We start from the raw sequence: 17,968 nt of genomic DNA on the forward strand, positions 1-17,968 counted from the left end.
GTGATCCAAATTAATACTCCTTCTGGGGGATAAACTGCTAAACAGAGCCATTCGGGTTTTTTTTTTTTTGGTATAAGAAAAGTGGTTATGTCGGCTGGGAGACTTGAAGCTAACTTGGATTTTGGGCCATTGATATGGAGATGGGTAGCTACACATGATCTTGAACCCACAAACAAATAGGCCTCCCACCCTCGTCCTCAGTACTTTTTGTCGGGTTAATAACTAGGCCCACTAGTGGCTTTTGCATTAAAAATCTAACCCAAAAGAAAAAAGCAAATGAAAAAATGTTTATGATTCTCTATTCTTATTGTTTTTTTTTTTTTTCATTTTCTTTAAAAAAATTTGGAATTTGAGACCAGATCCACTCTATTAACCTTAATTCAGAAATTTTTTTAGAACAATTAATTTTTTTGCTGAAAAAAATAAAATCATTACAATAATTCAATATCTTTAGAATATTATTGTTTATAAACTAATATTAAATAATATATACTATTTTATGTTTATATAATAGTACTATTAGAATATATAAAATAAAGAATAAAAAATTCAAGGATTTAATTAAAAATAAGGTGAACTATAAGGACTTGATAAAAAGAAAAATAAATACAAGGACCTAATTAAAAACAGGTGAAAGTATAAGGACCTGATAAAAAGAAAAAAAACTACAAGGACTAATTCAAAATTAGTTGAAACTATAAGGAGTTGTGGATTAATTATCCCATTTTTATAACGTTTAAAAAGAAACTAACCAAAAAGAAAAAAGCAAATGAAAAAATGTTTATGATTCTCTATTCTTATTGTTTTTTTTTTCATTTTTTTTAAAAAATTTTGGAATTTGAGACCAGATCCACTCTATTAACCTTACAAATTTCTATATCACTTCTGAAAAGTGAAAAAATATTAGTTATATTTATCGTATTTTTTCTGAAGTAAATATGAAATCTCACGTTAGATGCTCGCCCGACTTATGATCTTACCAAATAACAAAAAAAACTAGAAATTGATTTTTCCCCAACAAGAGCACCCACGGTATAAATCATCCAAGTAGTAATGTAATTCAGTATTATATGCATGGCAATTGATTTATTTCCACTAGTTATATTCTGTTTAGACTTTAAACTGAACTAACATATTTAATTTTTCATTAATTGTATATTGCACGTTTTCGATTTCTTATTGACTCTAGAGATTTTCGCGTTCTTGTTTTATGTAAAATTTTCCGGGTTTCTCATTTGTGTTTAATTATACTGTAAATCAATGACAAAACACATAGTGCGTCCAGATGGACTTGGTTGCACGACAATTTTGCATGCATAATACTGTCTTCGGTTCTAATTATAAGAGCTAGTTGATTAATTTGAGGAGATTAAAAAAATAAGTTAAGTTAGTTATTTGTAATGAATAGATGTTATTTTTTCTAAAATATCCTTACTAATCAAATGTATTGGCTATAACTATCATTATTAGAAGGAGTTCTTTGAAAAAAAAAATGTATAAATATGAGAAATAAAGTGGATTGAGATCTTATATTTAAGATCAAAGTAAAAGTCAAACGAGGTCTTATATTAATGATACGAGGTAGTATTATTATTAATAAATAGTTAATGATTCAAGTAATAATAATGCATCTTGATATTCCTTCCTCGTTGCAGACTTCCCATATTTCATGTAAGAAGCAGGTGAAATTGAGAGGTGCGGGTGAATAAAATGTGGCATAAAGAAATCATAAGGGAAGAGAAGGTATTTTTCGAATTTTTTTATATTTTTTAATACATCTCTCAAATCCTGTTTTGCTTGCAGAAAAAATAAAATAAAATAAGAGATTAATCAACGAAGCCGTGCTTCCAAAAATATTGAAATTTAGGGGAAAAATTTAAAAAAAATGATCTGTACGTAACTTTAAAGATCATGAACTTATATGCAATTTAATAAAACATAATATAAGAGTTAGTTGGTGATTCAATTTAGTTACAAATATAAAATTACAATTCACTTTGTCTTTGCCTCCTACGACATTTATTCATTTTTCTTGAAGGAGTCATATGATAAATACACATATTAAAATATTTTCATTTAAAGGCATATAATTGATAAAGATATTTTTTTAAAAAAATTACTTATTTATTATAAATAACTAACTCAACTAATTTTTTTTATTGACAAATTAGTTATCTATCCCCATATTGAGAACAGGACTACAGGAGGTAGTGTTAACCGATAAAAATTAAATAACAAGAGGAAATTTTATGACTCCCATGTGTAAGACAGATGAAGCGGAACCAACAAAGAAAGACAGACGCTAGTTCCAGCGAGAGAGAAGAGCTTGCTTAATTTCATGGTTATATTATGGTGATTAAATTAAAGGAGAATAAGGAGGGAGATAGAATAGAATGACTAGAAGCTTCCCAACTGAAACACCATTAAGTACTTCATAGTACTGTCTTTGTTGGGATAATTTTGCCATTGGCCTCCTTGGCTTGCCACGCACACACGTTCGCACACGACATTAAATACATTAAAATTTGCTTCTTATTATTGAGAGAACTTTTCTGAACAGTGAAATGGAAACTGCTAAGGCCAGATGTTATTACAGTTCGCCATTGGCTCAGAACGAACAGGTGTGCTTCATCATCATGTGATTGCGGTTTCAGGGGGAGAAGCCATGAAACTGAAATTCCCTCTCTTCCTCCTTCCTCCTCATCTTCTCTCAGGAATCCGGTGCCTCTCTCTCCAGCAAAGCCAGCAAACTTTTATTCACTATTCCCCAGAATCACACTCAACAGTAAAAACAAAAAAACAGATGATAAATGTACATTAAAGATGAGTTCTACATTAATATCACACTGCATTTATTTGACGTGGTGAACAAGTATTTTTCTAAATATTTATCAAGTACTGAAAGAAAAAAGTTAGATATAGATAAACATAAAATGATATAATTACTATTCTATACAATTAATATATACTCAATTAATGTGTAACTGAACTATTCAATAGAAAGAAACAAATGTTTTTTAAAATAAATAGTAGTATAAAGTAATGAGTATGGCCATAGATGCAACGCAGGCAAGCCATATAATTCCAACAAGTTCCTCGATCTCGTCAACTTCCAAGCTTCTCTCAGCAGAGATGCTGTCAAGAGCTATATATAACTGACAGTGCGTACGTGCGTTTCAAACCCAAATTACAAATTTGAGAAAACAAGAGACATCCGAAGTAGCTAGCGGCGCCTCCGACGGATTCCTTGTATCTCTCTCACTACCCTTCTTCTTTCTGTGATATCTCTGTTATTATTTATCTATACCCTCTCACCCTTCTGTTTTTGTAATTGTACTTGAATTATATTGTCCTTCTTCAGATAGCCAGCAATGTCTACGTCGGATACCACAGAGCAGCCGCCAGATGATCTGGAAGCTCAGTTTTTAAGTCGGATGGCGAAGCTGACAATCAAAGAACCGGAGGTGAACGATATGGACGACGAGCTGTGCAAAACTCCGACGAGGCCAGAAAACCAAATACGCGTTCTCAACTGTCCGCCTGCACCCAGAAAGAAAAGACCAGCTCCTTCATCAACTTCTAAGCGCCTCTACACCGTTCAGTACGTCATCGTGCTTCAGGAGACCATAGACGCTTTCTTCCGAGCTTCTGGCGAGTCATCCAGGGTTGTCAAGAGGCGCAGAATTAATTAAACAGGCTCAAGTTATAGTCTTTCTGGCGGTTCTATGCTTGCTTGTGGACTTTGGTTTTTCGGAGTTGTCGGTCATATGTGATATGTGTATTGCTTGTCCGTGTTGTTTCTTAGTATTTTCGTACTTCTGCTTTGTTGTTTCCCTGTGTCATGACCTCTGTATTGGTGTCAGTAATGAGTTAGCTGGCTATGTTACCGCTTCAATGAGTTTGCTGGGTTATATATTCTTGCTGTCGTCGATTATCTCTTTCCGCAGAAAATAAATAAAGTTGAAAAGACTTCTTTCTTCATTCAAAATGAATAGTTTGCATGCAATTTCATTGAAGAAGCTCGGCCATAATTCCACAGCACAGAGAGAGAGAGAGAGAGAGAGCTGAACATGCGCAATACAAGAGTTCTTGTGGACAAGAATATTCATTGATCAGTTTCGTCTTACCGCGATCTGCAGCTGTACTTTGTCTGTTGTGAAGAGTGAGTAAGGTGTGTAGGTCCCACTAGTCAATGGGACCCACACAAACCCTCAATCTCTCTCTCATCCGGCGATGTAAGAATCCATGAGTCATGGACCATGACAGAGAGGGATCACCGGAGAAATTTTCAGAGCTCTACACTTAATTAATCACCTTTAATGGTTTTGTTCTGTTTTCCGCGACAGTGAAAGCCGAAACTGTTTTCACGTCGAATTGCGTGCTACGGCACATTACATGATCAGCTTGAAAGGGACTGTCATCTATAAGAATACCAGAAACAATAACATCCTATAGCATCAATATATATATATATATATATATATATATATGATGGTGCTTTAATTTAATTTAATTTGCTTCTGTGTTGTCTTCGAAGTTTAATTAATTTGCGTCACGCCTTCAAGAAAGACTTTTACATATATTATATTTACCACGATCCTTAATGTCGACCATCATTTCATGTATATATGTTTGTACGTGACATCTTCATTTCCTGCAAAAGGTTGCAACAAGGTTTAATATGATAAGGTTCGACGCAAGCTAAGTTTGTTCCCACCAGCCGTTTAGGAAAAACAATGAACAAACAAAAACTCATGTAGCCGCTAGCAAGTGTAGTACACTGTAGTCCAGTTCAATTAATGATCGGTGGCCCTTATTTATGATCCTTCACCATGTTCATAACTCTAGATCATTTGTCGTATCAGGCGGCTCTCAACCTCTTGGGGTGATTTAGTTCAAACATTTAATTAACCCTGCAACACTTTCCAGGCCCAACCCCAACCCCGTAATTACTACTCCACTAGCAGCTTGTGCTATTCAGGTGTGGATCATCTGAGACGACTGGATGAAGCTGATTAATTCAACAACGACGCGGCAAAATGCAAGATTCCCCGTTACCCTTTAGCTCCGCCGCAGCCGCCCGCCGCCGCCGTCAACTGAAAAATCAATTCCGGCACGTCCCAACAACACCTTATTGAATCCTTAAAAATAAAAGCCTCTTAAAAATCTTGTTCCCATGTTCCCTCGCACCTCCGTATGCAAATACCACAAACTCGTCAAAGATGGGATTTTGCATAAGAAGGCGATCATTCCGCTCTCGCCGACCACAATAGCGGGGCCATGGACTGATATCACTCCATTCTTTCAATCCCATAATTCTCAAATGCTCAGTGTTTGTTCCTTCTCATATACAACATCCTTCTGCTATACGCACGATGCTGAATATTCCATTTTCAATGTTGACGGCTACTGTATCAAGTGCCGTTTCCAAATACTAAAACTACTAGATATTTCTTTCTTTTTATAATAAAAGAAACTAGGGATTTTTAATTATTTCTGGATATAACACGCTTGTTGTTGGAAATATTGAAATTTGTTTGTGTAATTGTGGCTATATTCGGGGGATAGATTGATGAGTAGATTAAGGAAATAAGTTAAGTTAGTTATTTATAATAAATGGAGTGTTGTCTTTTCTAAAATATCTCTACTAATCAAGTATATTAGTTAGAATTAAAATTATTAGGACTACTTTAAAAAAATACAAATATGAGAGACAAATGGATTTGAATCTTTTATTTAGAATCAAAATAAAAGTTAACGAGGGTCTTAATTAAGAACCAGAGGTAGTAAAATAAAATTGAAGAGTTAAAATGGAAGAAAACGCTCTACCGTATTACTCCTTTCAGTCCTTATAAGCTTTAAATATGGAAGGGGTGTGGTTCATTTTATAAGTTTCAATTTGGATTTGTCTTAACATTTAATGTATTTTTTCTATTTTTGCCTTTAAGTATTTATTCTCTCTTCTTTATTATACTTTCTTCTATTATATTTCCCCGTACTTTTATCCTTTTTCTCATTTATTATAAGGGTATATTTGAAAATAAAACTGTATTTCTAACTTATTTATTGCTTTTAACTAATTTTAATTAGCAGCTTATTATTCGTGAATTATTTATTTGAAACTTATTAAAGAGAAAGGGAATAAATATGCTGCATACGTTGGTATTAGTGCCACTAATTTATTCGTCGCTTGTGGGTTGAATAGCTGTCGTACGCTCTATTAATTAATCCCCAAATACAGATTTGTAATAGGACAAGATTTAACCGGAAATCAAATATATTTAACGACGGGCAGCATTTTGTGTGAATTGATTCGGAAAAATAATTATACCGTGGGTGGACAATATAGTGATCCATTAATTAATCTTCCCATGCAGAAACTAACCACGTATCTGCTCCTTCGATTGGCACTTGTAACCTGCCCCACAGACGTCAACCTCGTAATTCCCCAAGACACATATATGTAATAAAATTTAACATTTACACAGATACTGCCTTAGTTTTTCCATTTCTACCATGACTTCATCAAAGCGTGCCGGGAACATGAAGGGAAGCCCAGGCGGATCGGATCACGGAGATGCTCTTATGGCTGAAGCAAGTTCTGTGACTACTGAAGATACCCAAAATTGTGAAAGCTCTGAAATGAAAGAAGAGGCCTTAGAGAAAAAAGAGAAGAAGAAAGAGAAAGAGAAGAAGACGAAGAGAAGGGTATGAGAAGTGCGTGTACAATGTGCTGAAACAAGTGCACCCAGGGATGGAGATTTCAACAGCGGCCATGGCTATTCTGAACAATCTGATGAATGACATGTTTGAGAGGCTGGCTGATGAGGCAGCAAGGCTCAAGAACTACACAGGGCAAGTAACTCTGTCTTCCAGGGAGATGCAAGGGGCAGTGAAACTGGTTTTGCCAGGTGAGCTTGGCAAGCATGCCAATGCTGAAGGTGTCAAAGCTGTCATAGCCTATCTTTCTTACGATGCCTGATTCTCTTTTGCTTGCTTTTAGAAGGGAAGCTCTTTTGAGGGCTTTTGTGTGAATACGTAGATCACTCATCGCTGTCTATAGAGTGTAGCTGTTATTTTGGTTGTAAAATTTTTTGGCTGTGTATAGTTTCCAGAGAGGAAGTATTTGGGGAATATTGTAGCAGTCACTTCACTATACCGTGCAAGAGCACCAATGTTCCCTCGCTTTGCTTGTGATTACAGTTAATGAACCTGATGCTTATGAACTACGTGCCGAGACAAATTTCCTTTTATTTTCTTTTTATTTACGGACTTTTTTGACTTTAGCACTAATGTAGAGAATAAAAACGGGACGATTCTTGTATTACAGATGAAGCTGGAATACTCTTATCAAACAGGCATACCACTCTGAGATGCATTTCATGAATTGATTTTTCCAAAATGCAGGTTGCACATGATCCATTCCAGTTCGAGAACCATCGGTTTAATTATTTATTACTACTTTCAGTTTTAATTATAAGATCTTATTTTTAATCTGTAAACGAAATCTTATAATTAAGACGAGAGGTGGTATTATTATTTTGTTTGTTATTGTTAAAAACAATGTACAAATAAAATAAAAAGATACAACACAGCAAACCCAATCGGTTTAAGCATTTCGAACATAAGAGTAAAACAATGTCGTACTAAGAGAAAGGCTGGCTTTTGGGACGCAGGTTAGTTCCCTTCCTTCCATAGTCTCATCCCAAAAAGTGAGAGGCGGGGGTTAACTCTCAAGGCAGAATAAATTTCCGCTCAGATTAAAATGGTTGAGATTTAATTCAATTTACATTTTTTTAATTACTTTTTTACTTTAAGAGATGCTGAATTTAAAATAAACATTATTTTTGATTGTAAAAAAAAAAACAAAACTACCACCTAAAAGTCTAAAAATTTAAAAAACTTCAAATGATGATCTAAATTACATTTAGGCAATTCAAACCTTGCATCAACAATAAAAACACTTCGTTATCAATAACGCACGCTAAGGAAGGCTATGACCCACGTGGAATTGCACTGGCCATCCTGCCTTTATCTCCGATAATAATTTAATTTAATCATGCGGGTAGAATGTTCGTGCCAATTAATTCCTTAACCTTAATAAATGTAAGGTTAAAATGGTCCCAAGAGACTGTCAGACGGGTGAAAAAGGCTTATCAATATTAGTTGTCTTGCCAGACTGCCAGCTCAGCAAAAGAAAATTTTAGATAATATAAGTTCCGCAGGTCCTTTCCTGATGAGCTCTAAATCATTTGTCAGGCCATATCAACTAATCAACTAATAAACCTGCTACATACGTACATCCAAAAAAGGAAGGAATTCCAAGATAAATCATCACGATAACATATACGCGGGCCCCTGACGATCCCGTTCAACCGACGAAACTTCAAGCCCCACGTCACACTGTACAACCCCCCCCCCCCCTCTCTCTTTTTCCCCCTCTCTTCTCTAGTCAGCAAACACGAAATGAATGACCAAGATCCCTCCTAAACAAGACGTCAAGAAGGGAACTTCCTACACAGCATATTTATTTTTATTCATTTCAGACATGGGCGGAAAAAAATGCTAGTGTGTTCCATCTGTGCACTCAGCATAAATACAGATATCACGAAATTTGAAGGGAAAAAATATTCCTGGAAAATGTCGAGGATCTACTACCGGTCAGGTTCCTGTATTGTGTTAAAAGTGTGGCCATTATATTCACGTCAAAGTTATAGTATAGAATAAGCACGTATCACCTCCACAACAGGTGCTTGACACATTGGACACTTTCTCCTACTTTGGAACAACTCATTGGCACATTTTGAACATGTGCACATGTGCCCGCATCTGCAACAAAAGCAAAATTGTATTTTAGGTTACAATAATCAGGTGCAGACACCAGCCAATGGGCCATGGACGTGTCAAAGGGATACTGAATAATACCTGTACAACAAAGAATCGATATTGCTCTCGCAGCAAATACAGCACAGGCCTTTTCTCACACATTCCCATTTAGACTTGTCATCAGGTGAATCATGGTCATGCACATCTGTGATCCATGTAACTTATTTTTCTCAGTAAACCTTCAATAGAAGACCCAGAGAGCCCGAATGAAAAGCCCTGGGAGATTGATATAGAATGTTAAGGGTGAAAGAAAATAAAATGCAAACCTGATGAACCAGATGAGCGATTTAGGGCTGCAGAAACCTCCTGTCTTATTTGAGCGCTGCAACTCAAGCTGCATATCCATACAGGCCTCCAGCATTCTCTGCATATTATTCATTCTTTGCTGTAGCCTCACCATGTCAATTCTCAAGTCATTGATAATCTCCCACTCCTGCCAAAGCCAGTGAATCAAACAACGTAAATATGTTTTTTTTTAAAAAAAAAAAAATAAAATATAATGGGACAGAAACTCAAAATTCAGAAGTCCAAGCCATGAACAATTCAGCAAAGGAGAAGTAAAATGTTGTATTAAGCATGACCCAAGGAGTAGGCTTCATAATATTAGAATAAATGAACCAATTATCCCTATACTCACCAAAGGAAATGAATGCCCAATTCCTAGACGCTGGTTATTCATATCAGCTCGTGACCAATTGTCATGATGTGAATGTCGTTCCCAGAGAGGTTGAGGAGGTGTTGGTGATGAGGGCTGGTCAAGTGGACTGTTGATAGTATCCTCCTGACCAACAATCTGATCCCTACGTGGCTGCTCCAGGTCCTGCTCAACTGAGGCAGAAGAAGGGGTTGTTTCTTGCAGCTCCCACTCAACATGAGCATGACCTTGCCTTTCAACATATGACTGTATCAACTGGTCAAGACTTTCACGAAAACTGCTGCGAAGGAGGTTAGAGAAACACTTCTCCTACAAGATGAAACAATAGTTGTCCTAGTTTAGGTGTTTTATTTTATAAACGGGCATCATTAGCTCTCCTATCATATTTACATACCTATTTAGCAGTTCCCTGAGTTCCACGCTATTCACATTGTCATCATCTGGAAAGTAAAAGCCATGAATTCTACCAACTGGAGCAGCTTCATGATCAGAAGGTCCACCCAACCAATTTTCCACCGCCTCCTGAAAGCCACCATCTTCTTGCCACATTTCTGGGGCTTCTGGTAGATGAGAGTTTTCACCATCTTCATTGCCCAAAATGTCTTGAGGCCACTCATTGGAGGTACCACTGGGATGATTATCATCCAGACTTTCCTCTATGCCATTTCTCTGGTGCCCATCACTTCCTTCATTTTCAATAAGTTCTTCCTGCTGCTGTTCTTCCGGAGCAGTAGATACAGACCTATTTTCGTTGTCTGCTGCTATTGCTTCCATAACATCACTATGAGTTGATGATCATTATCATCATTGCTCATGACACTTGGCTCAAATTCTTCAGGATATACCTCATCAGATCCCTGTATATTGCTATGTTCTGTAACTCCAATCTGACAATTCTGTTGCATAAGTCTATCGGTGGTATCTTCAACTGTCATTTCAACAACATGTAGCCCACAATCATCTCTTCTTCCCATCCCAACACTGGATGATGATTGGCAATCTTTTGACTCATTTTCCAAGAGCTGTGATGACCTTCCTTCTATATGAGCAGTGGAATCTTGACAATCTACATTTTCCTTAATGATTTCTCGTGTAAAATTCTGACCATCTAAGATCCCAACTCCATCACTGTCTCCAACAGTAGGTTCAGACTGTTCAAAATGTACAATTGAGACTGAATGTAAACTGCCCGAGTCAGTTTGTTCATTTGAATTATTATCAATGCCATTGTTAGATGAGGTATCTGAAAGAGTGCAAGTTACTTGACTGCTACCAGAATAGTCCTTCCCAGAGAAAAACCCTTCCCTGTCAGAAAAACAGGTTGACAAATTTGATATGAAGCACAAACAAAACATTACAACCACTACAAATCAGAATAAAATTTCGCTTTGAATTACTGGCTGAAAGAACTACTTACCTTAGACCTGATACAGTCTGTTTTTGTCTCAGTAAGCCTAATTCACTTTCAGCTATGGAAGTGGACCGGTTAACATCAATTGATCTGTCATTTCTCAAGAACCTACCCCTGAGCAATGCCTGCGAGAAATTTAACATCCACTCATCAACTGCAAGTTGAGATTCATCATTTGAAATAAAGGTTATGTAAATTCTATGTAACAGGCATCAGATTCAGAGTTCCAAAACTATTCTTTGGGTTGCCCAAATTGCTTCAATTTTAAATGATTTATGTCTTAACAATTTTTTTGAATTGCACCAGATATATAAACGACTTTCAATCTTCCTTTCTCTCTGTACTGCATACCTAAACAAAAGCTAAAGTTGCTACACCAACAAAGAGATTATTTCACTTCTAATTTAACATGAATTTTATTTTAAAACCAAGATGATTAACTAAAACAGTTGATAGATGAATAGCCAAATAAATATCTTTTATCCAGTTCACAAAAACAGAGTTTCCAATCTTGATGCTCACGCTGTGCAGGCAGCGAGAAGGAGTACCTTCAAAATCATCTAATCTAAATTAATTAATAATTAGTAAGGGCAAACCTGAATGCGGTTGCGATGAGGGAAATGAGATACAGCTCTATGGTCCAACAATTCCTGAACTTCTTTTGTCTTTCCCTCTGGGCCTTCTTAAGCATATCAAGCATAACCTGTCTGCCACATAATTTACGGATACCCCTTCGCATATGCTCAGTTTGACTCTCGCTCTGATTCACAGCAAACCCATCACGAACTCGCTCTATTTGGGTACCAAATTCAGCTGATTGTTCTTCCCTGTTGTCCCCAGAAGAAATAACTCTCTGCTGGCTACTCAATTGTACCCACTCCCTTATGATTCTCACCCTCTCCTGCTCAGTTTCACCGAGCCATTCTGATCTTGAACTGCTATGACCTTGGGGAATGTTTGTGGCTTGATCCCCAGCACCACTTTTCATCCATTCCCTGAAAATTTGCCTCACCCTTTCCCTTTCAACTTCTCCAAGATCAGAAGAATTATCACAACTACAATTGTTTAATTCCTCCTGCTCATCAGGAGATTCAAGCTGACCCTGTGACTGTGACCATGTTTCACAATCAGTCTCACCCAAAATTGAATCTTCTACCACATGCCTCTCTCCTGTGTCATGGCTACCGGGCACACTTGCCTGTGAGAGGTCAGTAATGAACTCATCACTCCTTTGCTGAAGTAATCCGTCGCCAGGTCTTCCTTGGACTTGACCCACCACATGCTCATCCTCAATCTCTCGCCACATTTGCAAGATTGAGGAAGATCGGGTGCTTCCACTCCCTCCATCTTCTCGCCTCCTAGGGGATTGAGAGTGGGAATCCCTAAGAAAAGAAGAGTCAAGCACAGACAGATTATGTAGTCCAGCAATAGCCATTTCTAATTTACCCTTTTAATGAGTACACAGATCTTTTCAACCCATTAGAGGCCAGTGCACTAAAATTCGCATAGTTAGGATGGGCAGAATCAAAGGAGTCCTTCTAGAAACTGCTCGCTTCATATCTGCGAGGATTTGACCCCACTGCATTTGCCATCAAAATCTCAGTGCTAGCTATCACCCTTATGAATCTCAGCCCCATCATCAAGAAAGGAATTACGAAAATTGGACTACCCAATGGAAGGAGCTAAAGCCACCTAAACCTCAGCCTGCAAAAGAAAGAGTAAATTACATCAACATTTTTAATTAAAAAAACAGATATATTTGAAATCATAAAGTGACTTACGAGAAGTCATCGAATTCCTACACCATAACAGAAACTCGCCAAACAGTAAGATTGAAATCAACAGACTCAATAAACGGCAGACTATATTATTCGATCCTTAGCGCCGTCTAAGAATTTGTCATGAAATCGGACCTCAGATTCTCATTTTGGTAAAAACTCATACTCGATAAGCTCAGGAGAACTGAACAAAACACAGATATTGGACCCTCTGCATTGAAGGAGCTGGAGTTCTTTAGTTCGTCCCCAGAACAATGAATTTGAAAATTCATTTCTCACCATTTTTTCTCACCTTTCTCAAAAGCCAGCCAGAGAGAAGACAATGGAAACCAAGCGGAATTCAAATCGGGATACTGACTATTCAATTTTCCAATAGAAAAAGGTAATGGAAAACATATCAGAATCCACAATCAGCCATAGAACCCAGAAACAGATGACTTAAGCATTCGATCCAATAAACATTGAAGCAGAAACACGTACCAGTAAAGTTCTGCTTTTGATTTTAAAGTGGAGGAAACGAAACCCTAGCTGTGAAGAAATTCTCAGAGAGAGAGAGAGAGAGAGATGACAACGTAAATGGAAGCATGAGAGGGAGAGAAGGAAAGAGGGAAGAGCGCCGATTAACAAATAAAATAAATAAATGGGGACATTGTCATTTGGTATCTGACTTTCCAAAGAAACCGCCGTAACACTAACGTCTAAATTTTCGCGATCGGTTATCATTTAATGACACGTGGCGGTTCCTATCCTTTCTTTCTTTTGCTTACGGGGCAGTAATGACGAAATTTCCTAATCTTCAATTCAACGTGAAGTTTGCTGTTAGTCACCAGCATTCAACGCAGTCGTACATTCGGAGCCCATTTTTTCCCCAACTACACAGTACCGTTGAAATTGGATCTGCAACTGCAAAATGTATAATTCTTAGATACTTTTAAAAATGTTATGTTAAGAGTTGGCTCTAATGAATCAGGCTAGTCCTCACAACATGACGAATCAAAGTTTGAATCCCTATTAGAAGAAAGAAGTGTCTCCATTTAGTACCCGGCATTATTTGAATAAGATTGTTTCCAATAGAAAAATACATATGCTTTAGTAAAAAAAATGTTATGTTATTTATACTTTATACTAAAAAAATACAAATAAAATGAAACCCCAACACAATAAGAAGCATATGAAGCAGTCGTGTTTAGGAGTAGAAAGTAGATGCATGGGATGTATACCGTCATAGGTAACTTTTCCTGATTTGTTAGTTATTGAGCCAGAAAAATTAACTAACACGTAAAATGAGTTCAGTCGATCTTTATTGACTTTTAAATTTTGAGGAAAGCTAGCGGGAGAGTTGGGATGAAAAGCAGAGAACTAAGTCCTCATCAAAACAGAGAATAAAGATAAAGATGTGCCAATGATGATGAAGAAGAGAGAACAAATTCATGGTTCTGGAGATTAGGCTGGTTATTAAATGGCTGTAATCATGGGGTCATTCTTAGGATAATCTCATCCGATGCAACATCGACTTTTGGCTTTTCCTTCTTTTGTATTGACAAGAATAAACATAAGAATAACCAAAAAAGGGAGGCAAGGCAACTAATTAATCATCGTGGAGTACTTGAGAACCTGTAAAATTGATGTCCTGATCACCCTCTTAAATACCACTTTAAAGTTGGTGTGACCTGTGACTAATTTAAGTAAACCTACATAGAAAGTATAGTCATCATGAAGTTCCCAAAAGCTCGCCTCCTCCACATTCCCCATTTTTTGCATTCATATAACTCGCTTTAGACTGTTTCGTGTAGTTTGCTTCGTTGCATTTTAGTTCCTCAAATCAACGGATAAAGGGTACAGATTTTGGTTCATGAGCTCCAGTCTTAATTAGCTAGTTGCAGAGTTTTAAAAGGAAAAGAAGTTATAAAGATACCCACCCATAAATATGTCTTCCTAAAGCTACTCAAACCTAATCATCAGCTTGCTTTATTTTAACAAACATATTAACTTTATGACTTTATCTCGTGAATTTCAGTGTTCTTGGAACCAAAGCAACCCCCAAATTCAAATCCTGTTTGGCTCAATTTTTATAGCCCCATCACCAAACTTCCCTGAGACTCCTCTTCTGCTTTTCTTCTTTCTTTTTTAAATCACATCCTCCCTACTCTGCTTCGGCTCTGTTTTATTAATAGACTGCTGGGAAGAGAAAGGAAGAAACTTTAAATTCTATCATCGTGTTTCTTGGCCCATAATCCGCGTAGAATGAAAAGCTCAACGAACGAGTTGACTTGGCGACAACTTCAGCGCAACTAATATAATTGAGTTTACAGGGCTCATTAATTTCCATAATCCACTGACGGGGTTGGTGATGGCAATTGAAGAACGAAAGCTATCAACTTTGATGAATACAAAGTTGTCATCAGGCACCAAACTTGTACGTACACGGATCCGGAAATTCCAATGGAGAGGGCTTCCTGAAGCTCGTACCAAGGGCAAGTGATACAGTATGTGTGTGCAATATGGTCCCGTGTTTGAGTCGAATCTATTTTACACTTACTGTCAGCTGAGAGTGGCATATTTGCGAACACGTTGCATGCACATCCCGAAAGGTGCGGAAAAATGTCATGTTCTTCTGTCTCACTCCCCTTGAAACAAATCCCCATTATCGCGCTATAGTTTCCGTGGCTTTCTTTTAGTTCTGAAATAATGCAAGAGTTTCTGTAGCCCATCGAGAGTTTGTTTAAGACGAAAAATTTTAAGCTGCATTAATTGAATAATAAATGTTGTGTGTTTGTTAATACTGATCGTTATTATCATTTTTTTGGTTTAGCTAATAATGAATGGTTGATTTGCTGAACAGAGTTGAAAGCTAAGTAAAGTGTTTGCTCATGAATTCTCAGCAAGACAGTAGAATCGTCTCATGGCAAAGTCTGCTAAATATCAATTGGATCTAACCCAATAGATCTAGATTTGATTTAACAATTTCGGCCAAAGAATAAAGGGTCTGATTGAACAAGAAGTCGACTAATGAAACAGTATCTGTACTCCTTGAGAGTATCAAATTCCACATCTTTTGCACACGGTATGGCCCGCGTGTTAAGCAACGTAGTGGTCCATATGGACCATGGCCAACTATCATCAATTGCCACTTTCTTTGCCAGAACACCCAAAAAAGGAAGAAAAAACTGGTAATAGTAAGCGCAACAAGATGTTACAGCCCATGTTCTTCTCTGCAACTTGATCATGCATGGGAATGTTGTATTTAAATGCATGCAGAGATCTGAGAAAAGAGCTCAGGGAGGCACAAAATCCTAGTTTTGGCTGTCCAATAGGAGTGGAATTTCAAGTTTCAAAGGTGGTGAGAGTGGGAAAACGAGAAGCGATATATTTTTCTCTAATTTTACAGCTGCCTAAGGAAGGGGAAAAGCAGTAAGTTTTTTAGACGAAACAATATTGTCAATATGGTTGGGAACAACGAGAGGGAGGAATAAACATTGCAAGGAGATGCCAAAGAGTCATTTTCATTTTCATCCTTTGAATATTAGTTTTTGCTTTACTTGCCAACGATCGATCGATGCTTCTTTCCTTTCGGCATTACTTGAAAGCTTGGTAAAATCGAAAGGGATTTAGGTGCCACGAACTGCCAACTACCAACTATACTGCACCAATGCACTTCCCACAAGCCACCTTAAATTAAATGGCATTATTAAATGTTTGTTTCAAACATTTATTGACTTTCGACTCTTGTGATTTAGATTTCGATAAGACACCATATGCATATCACGTCATCATAAATGGACTTTCATCTACAACGATGTTACATTCTTGCAGTGCATTTTCATTAAAAAGCCCAAAACACGTAAAAGGCTTCCATCTGCACATTTGGGTTTAGCCAGTGACCAGGTCTGTTACAAGCATCAATCGGCCCAAACAACAAATAAAAATCCAAATCCGCATAAACAATACAAATTGAATATGAAGATAAAAACAATTCACAAGATCAACTCTTATACAACAGGACAATGGCGAGAGTCAGAAAGGCAAAACAGCATATTATAAACCCAGAAATGTCCAAACCAAGAGAGACCGACGTGCCCAGTTGGCAACTACGCGCACAGAGGGTCCAGAAGGCTAGCTTAGAGTTCTACACCGCAGAGGGTCCTCTCGAAATTCTTGGACTTAGAAAAATGGACCAACACAGGTGAACAGAAGATTTTCATGGTGCGATCATTTGACTTCCACAGCCCTACCTTGAACCGAATCCTCGCCTTAATCCATACGTCTAGTTCAATATCCCCTGAACTTCTCTCCAGCTTAAGGTCTTTAGGCAAAGACCCATACAAGGCCACAGTTTTAGCAGTGAGGCTCACTTTCAGGTTAGTCACATTTCTGTGACGTTGAATGAATGGCTGAACTGCATTTGTGGCCAGTGTCTGGTCCTCGTACACCACAGCCACCTCCATGGTGTCATAGTAAATGGAGACCCTGGAGTTGGGATTGTACGCTCTTATGTTAAAATCGAAGTTGGCGTAGAGGTGATTAGCATCTGTTAAGTTGAAATTGTGGATTGAAGCATCTTCCACACTGTACATAAAGCGTTTTGGCTTCACAACCAGCCAGATAATGAGCACCACTATACCTGCCAGCACTATCAGTGCCAAAATGGCTACGGCGATATAACGAAGCAGGCCTGGTCGTCTTGGTCTGGCTGCTGCTTGATCCTGTGATTGTGGAAGGGCCATTTCAAAAGGCTGCTTCTGGTCTGGGGGTAAGAATTCAGGGAAAGGAATGTTTGGAAGAGGAAGTAAGCGAGATGTGCATATATTGGGGTGAATTAATGCAGGACAGCATCTGGGATTCTGCACTACTTTGACCATTTTTAATAGGACACTTTTTCTCTTTTAGAATTTCGTGCATGAAACTCAAGACATCTAGGGATTCAGGTCATAGGATTGTTCTTTCCTTCAATGTTACAGAATGCAAATCAATATTGCGACCCTAACAGCTGTTGTCGGCAATAAAGTGAAAAGCAGCGTTCAGGGCCAGCTTATTATAGTTTTTGAGACTTTAGTATTATAACTTTATGGATTTCGCGAATATATTGGCTCAAACTTTAAAATTAGACAGAAGGGAAGATGACTGTTCCTTCATGAGAGAATTCCAGGAACAACGTATTATTGTACTCCTCCGGTTCTTAATATATGACCTAATTGTTGAGTTGGTTTTGGTCCTAAATATAAAACCCATTTTTCATAT

At 37.5% G+C, this 17,968-nt stretch overlaps 2 protein-coding genes and 2 pseudogenes across 2 annotated transcripts; 1 reads left to right on the forward strand and 3 right to left on the reverse strand.

The window, feature by feature from the left end:
• Nucleotides 1–3,371: 3,371 nt before the first annotated feature.
• LOC114716110 (cyclin-dependent protein kinase inhibitor SMR1-like) lies at nucleotides 3,372–3,692 on the forward strand. The gene has a single exon (XM_028901047.1). The coding sequence runs from the start codon at nucleotides 3,372–3,374 to the stop codon at nucleotides 3,690–3,692; it is 321 nt and encodes a 106-aa protein (XP_028756880.1).
• A 4,495-nt stretch (nucleotides 3,693–8,187) lies between these two features.
• LOC114716111 (uncharacterized) lies at nucleotides 8,188–10,090 on the reverse strand (annotated as a pseudogene).
• LOC114716120 (uncharacterized) lies at nucleotides 9,838–13,134 on the reverse strand (annotated as a pseudogene).
• A 3,353-nt stretch (nucleotides 13,135–16,487) lies between these two features.
• Nucleotides 16,488–17,478, reverse strand: LOC114716121 (uncharacterized protein At1g08160-like). Its single transcript, XM_028901057.1, has one exon. It carries the CDS (start codon nucleotides 17,452–17,454, stop codon nucleotides 16,849–16,851), a length of 606 nt encoding a protein of 201 aa, XP_028756890.1. The 5' UTR covers nucleotides 17,455–17,478; the 3' UTR covers nucleotides 16,488–16,848.
• Nucleotides 17,479–17,968: the final 490 nt, after the last annotated feature.

The sequence above is a fragment of the Neltuma alba genome, unplaced genomic scaffold, assembly GCF_004799145.2.
Source record: "Neltuma alba isolate B1F8T4 unplaced genomic scaffold, ASM479914v2 tig00011643_pilon, whole genome shotgun sequence".
Classification (NCBI taxonomy): Eukaryota; Viridiplantae; Streptophyta; class Magnoliopsida; order Fabales; family Fabaceae; genus Neltuma; species Neltuma alba.

What these genes read in the sequence shown, in the direction of transcription:
- LOC114716121 (XM_028901057.1), bottom strand. Translation starts at nt 17,454, where the DNA reads ATGGCCCTTCCACAATCACAGGATCAAGCAGCAGCCAGACCAAGACGA.
- LOC114716110 (XM_028901047.1), top strand. Translation starts at nt 3,372, where the DNA reads ATGTCTACGTCGGATACCACAGAGCAGCCGCCAGATGATCTGGAAGCT.